The sequence below is a fragment of the Dipodomys ordii genome, unplaced genomic scaffold (assembly GCF_000151885.1).
Source record: "Dipodomys ordii isolate 6190 unplaced genomic scaffold, Dord_2.0 Scaffold35, whole genome shotgun sequence".
Classification (NCBI taxonomy): domain Eukaryota; kingdom Metazoa; phylum Chordata; class Mammalia; order Rodentia; family Heteromyidae; genus Dipodomys; species Dipodomys ordii.
In genome coordinates this window covers 11,085,633-11,090,313 of record NW_012267251.1, presented here as the reverse complement: position 1 = coordinate 11,090,313, position 4,681 = coordinate 11,085,633, and the positions used below count along the sequence as shown (strand labels likewise).

General features: G+C 55.7%; 1 protein-coding gene across 1 annotated transcript in view; it reads left to right on the top strand.

Moving 5' to 3' along the window:
- Slc45a3 (solute carrier family 45, member 3) overlaps positions 1–4,276 on the top strand; it is a 37,502-nt gene extending 33,226 nt beyond the window's left edge. The window contains exons 4-5 of the mRNA XM_013017541.1: positions 375–640; positions 2,633–4,276. Coding sequence (XP_012872995.1) covers positions 375–640; positions 2,633–3,070 — 704 coding nt within the window. The 3' untranslated portion in view covers positions 3,071–4,276. The remainder of the gene's footprint in view (positions 1–374; positions 641–2,632) is intronic.
- The last annotated feature ends 405 nt before the right edge of the window (positions 4,277–4,681 follow it).

The following is a 4,681-nucleotide window of genomic DNA, read 5'->3' as shown; positions in this document are numbered from 1 at the left end:
CTTGAACTCTGGGCCTGGATGCTGTCCTTCAGCTCTTCAGCTCAAGGCGAGCGCTCTACCACTTGAACTACAGCGCCACTTCCGGTTTTCTGGTGGTTATTGGAGATAGGAGTCTCACGGTCTCTCCTGCCCAGGCTGGCTTTGAACCTCGATCCTCAGATCTCAGCCTCCTGAGTAGCTAGGATTACAGGCGTGAGCCACCAGCGCCCAGCTGCTGAGGCTTCTTGTACATCCTCCATGGAGCATTTCCTCTGGCCACGTTGGATGAGGGCTGGTGGAGGAATCTAGACTCCCATTGCTGTGGGGGGGGGGGCCCTCATCCCCAGCTCACCGCAGATTGCCCAGGCTCCTCACCCGGCCTCTCTACTTTCCAGGCATCCGCATGGGCAGCCTGGGACTCTTCCTGCAGTGTGCCATCTCCTTGGTCTTCTCCCTGGTCATGGACCGGCTGGTGCAGCGCTTCGGCACTCGGGCAGTCTACCTGGCCAGTGTGGTGGCCTTTCCCGTGGCTGCCGGTGCCACGTGCCTGTCCCGCAGCGTGGCTGTAGTGACGGCCTCGGCCGCCCTCACCGGCTTCACCTTCTCAGCCTTGCAGATCCTGCCTTACACCCTGGCCTCCCTCTACCACCGAGAGAAGCAGGTATTCACACCGGCCAGCGCCGGTGGGGCTCGGGGAGTAGCGGGGAGGCTGACCAGCCCACAGCCTGATGTCTGCCAAAAGTTGTGAAAGTCTTCTCCATCCGAGAGGAAGCCCAGCTCAGCCTGGGCCAGAAGCTTGCGGCTGCGGAACAAGAGTGTAGATTAGATTCTGGGAATCACTTCCTGGCGGTGGGACTACAAAGCACTTGAGTGGATGGTTGCAGGAAATGCAGAGTCCTTCACTGGGAATCCCAAAGAGTCAGGAAACGCGGAAGCCCTGGTCTGGCCTGGCTTGTTCCCGGGCAGGGTCTGGATCTGATGGATGGCTTCTGAGCCCTAGCCGGCTGCCGCAGGTAGCAGCTGGAATAAGCCTGGCTTTTGCCACCTTCTCCGGGACAGGCAACCTTGTGCCTACTTTGCAGAGATAGGAGAAGCCCCCTCGCCCCTCTTTTTCTAGTTTCTCGCCCTCTTCTAGCTCTTTTTTCTTTTCCTGCATCTTCCTTTTGCCTCTGGCCCCTTCTCCTACCCTAGTTGGATACCTGAGTCCAGCTTGCTTTGCTGGGCATTCTGAACTGAGGCCTTCTTCCTGCTCGGCCTAACGGCCCCTGTGGGGGAGCCCTTCCACCGGCAGCTTGAGAGAGGTGTGGGCCAGCCTGCACAGGGTCCCGGGGTGTCAGGAGCCCTGTGCGCGCCGGGCAGGACCTGAGCAGGTGGCCGATGACTTTGTAGGAGCCTGCTCTGCTCCACAGTCAGCTGCAGGGTTGGGGTGTGGGAAGCAAGGCTGAGGTTTGGGTGCAAAGAACCTGGTCCTAGAGAACACGGTGGCTCCCATAACTGTCACCCACGTCTCCTAGCATTCTGCTTTGGCATGGGGGGCCGGGGGGGGGGCTTGGAGGCTGGTGTCCAGAGGCCCAAATCTGTGAGGTCTTACTGGGGGACAGGCTGGAATTAGCTCTCTGTAGGGAAGAGCATGTCTGTCCCCAGGTTCTGGCCTTAATGGTCTAACCTGGGTAGGGGGGAAGTGAGGTCCTTGGAGGCCCATTGCAGGACAGCTGAGGGCAGACTTGGCTCCGCACACTGCCTTCCCTTTGCCAGCTAGACAGCATAGGATGAGCTCGGGGAGCTCAGCCATGCCCTCAGCCCCCTGGTGGACACCGTCTAGCAAGGCAGACAGTGCAGGGTAAGGCCTGGCCTTGTCCTTCAACAGGAGGCCCCAGGCCACAGAGGCAGGACAGAGGTGAGGAGGAAGTTCAGAGGAGGAGGGGATGGGGGAGCCCTGCTGTTCCTCCCTCCCCCCTCCCCCCTCCGCACAGCTGCTAGATTCACCCTGGCCCAAGGCTGAAGCCCAAGAGCTCCTTGCAGGCAGCAGCCCAGCCGGGGCGTGGGACTGCAGGGCCATAAAGATGTCCACATAGTCAGAGGGCCAGACAGCAGTGGGCTGTGGGGGTGTCTGGGCCATCATAAGCTCCCCACATGGATTGCCTCTCTTCTCATTGCTGTCTCATTCTTCCTGCTCTTCCCACCTGCGTTTGCTTCCTGCCTTTCCCAGGAAAAGCTAGAGGAGAACTAGATTCGAGTTTCCAAACCAAGCAAAGTCTCTTCAGTTTCCTGATTTTTAGTTTATGGTGCCGGTCTTAGGGCTTGAACTCAGGGCCTGGGCACTGTCCTTGGGCTTTTCTGCTCAAGCTGAGTGCTCTATCACTTTGAACCACAGCTCCACTTCTGGCTTTTTGGTACTTAATTGGAGATCAGAATCTCACGGACTTTCTTGCCCAGTCTGGCTTTGAACTTCCCTCCTCTGATCTCTGGTCTCAGCCTCCTGAGTAGCTAGGATTACAGGCATGAGCCACCTTGCCTGTTTCCTGATTTCTATGAAAGCCCTCTGGTTTCCAGCCCCTGGCACGGAGGGAGTTAGGGCCTGTTGTTACAACTGGGGTTCCAATGCCCAAGTCCACACCCGGCTTTACCCCTCTTTTTCACCTCCACCCCGCAGGTGTTCCTGCCCAAATATCGAGGGGATGCTGGAGGTGGCAGCAGTGAGGACAGCCTGACCACCAGCTTCCTGCCGGGCCCCAAATCGGGTGCTCCCTTCCCCAATGGCCACGTGGGTGCTGGAGCCGGTGGCCTGCTACCAGCTCCGCCAGTGCTCTGTGGGGCCTCCGCCTGCGATGTCTCCATGCGAGTGGTGGTGGTAGAACCGATCGAGGCCAGGGTCATTCCTGGCCGAGGCATCTGCCTGGACCTTGCCATCCTGGACAGTGCCTTCCTGCTGTCCCAGGTGGCCCCGTCTCTGTTTATGGGCTCCATTGTCCAACTCAGCCAAACCGTCACTGCCTACATGGTGTCGGCTGCAGGCTTGGGTCTGGTCGCTATTTACTTCGCTACACAGGTAGTATTTGACAAGAGCGACTTGGCCAAATACTCGGTGTAGAATGTCGGGACATTCTGAGTGGAGGTCCTGCTTGACTGGGTCTCCACCCCCCAGGAGGGCTGCCAGGCTGGCCTTCATTTCCAATACTGCCAAAGTGGTGCAGCTCTCTGTTGCCACCCGGTGGCAGTGAGGTGTATAGCTGCACAGATGGGGACTGGGACTTCCCTTTTCTCCACTTCCTGATCTCTATGGCTGGCTGAACTAGCAGGTTCCCAAGTGGATTTCAGTCTGGTCTTCTGCAGAGAGGCTAGAAAGGCAGGGCATTTGATTAGCTCCATGCACTGGAATGCAGGACTCTGCAGGTGGACTGCCTTGGCTGGGCATTAACTTGAACAGCTAGCTCCTGGTTGAGACCCGCCTAGAGAAGGAATTTGTGGGCAGGTGAATAAACTTCCCCATTGATAAGCCCACATTTCCTGCAGATTCCGCCGCGTTTGTCCTTGCGACAGGATTGGACAGGATTTGCCTTTCTGCAGCTTCCCCTGCATCCAGCCTTTTATCAGGACCTGGCTTGTTGGTCTTTGGGTTGCCATCATGAGGACATGGGCCTTTAAATATTTAACTTATTTATTTAACAAAGCAGAAGAAAATCCATTCCCAGCTCTTCTGGGTTGGTTTCTAGGAGCTGGGAATGCTGGATTCTCTCATGGGGCTGACCATTGCCAGATGCCCTTCTCCGTGGATAACAGGCTTGCCCCACACTTCCTAGCCCAAGGCCTAGGATGCTCTATTCCCACATGCTGTTACCCATGGCTGTGGTATTAAGGGAGAATGGAGGGGGTCCAGCAAGTCTCAGCAGCATCTTTAGCCCCTTTTTTCCTCACAACCCAACCTGGCTTCACTGACTTCCCTCTTCTTCCTGGAGGTCCAGGCCCAATGAAGTCACTGTCCCCCACTTCGTTAAGACCCCCCTTCACCCCCATGGGCTCCAATATTCTCTTTGGGGCTATTGCAGGACCAGAAGCACAAGTGTGATTCCTCAAGCCTTTGTCCATCTCAGTCCCCAGGGCACATCTGGAATCTACACAAACTCAGGAGCACCCCCTGCAAGAGCCAAGGAGCTCTTAGCTCTCAGGGGTTTAAGTGCCGTTTGCAATAATGTTATGTCTTATTTATTTAGCCGAGTAAATATTTTATACTTTACGTGAGCAATCAGAGTCTAATGTTTATGGTGACGAAATTAAAGGCTTCCTATATGTTTAATGGGTGTGTGTTTATCTTTTCTAAGGGTCCCTGCGCTTTTGTTGGTGTCAGTTCCTCACATCCGACAGCAGAGGGAGCCATAGACCAGCACTCTGGATTGTCAGCTGAGTTGCTGGATCTGGGATTTCCTTTGAGAATGGGGGAGGGGATAGTCCCAGGTGCAGGGCATTTTCTTTTTCAAAGGGCTCACAGAGAGGATGGCGCAGACAGCTATGGTAAACCACAGTCAGAGCATAGGGGACATACCTGGTGGGTACTTGGGGAGGATTTCAGCAGCACTGGCTTGTCAGGCCCTTATACCAGGTCCAGGTCAGGTTTAGAATTAACCTTGACTGGCCTTTCTGTTCTCCAGTTGTCAGTGCAGTTAGTACTTGAGAAAAGGCTCATTTTACTTATCTTTTTTTTTTT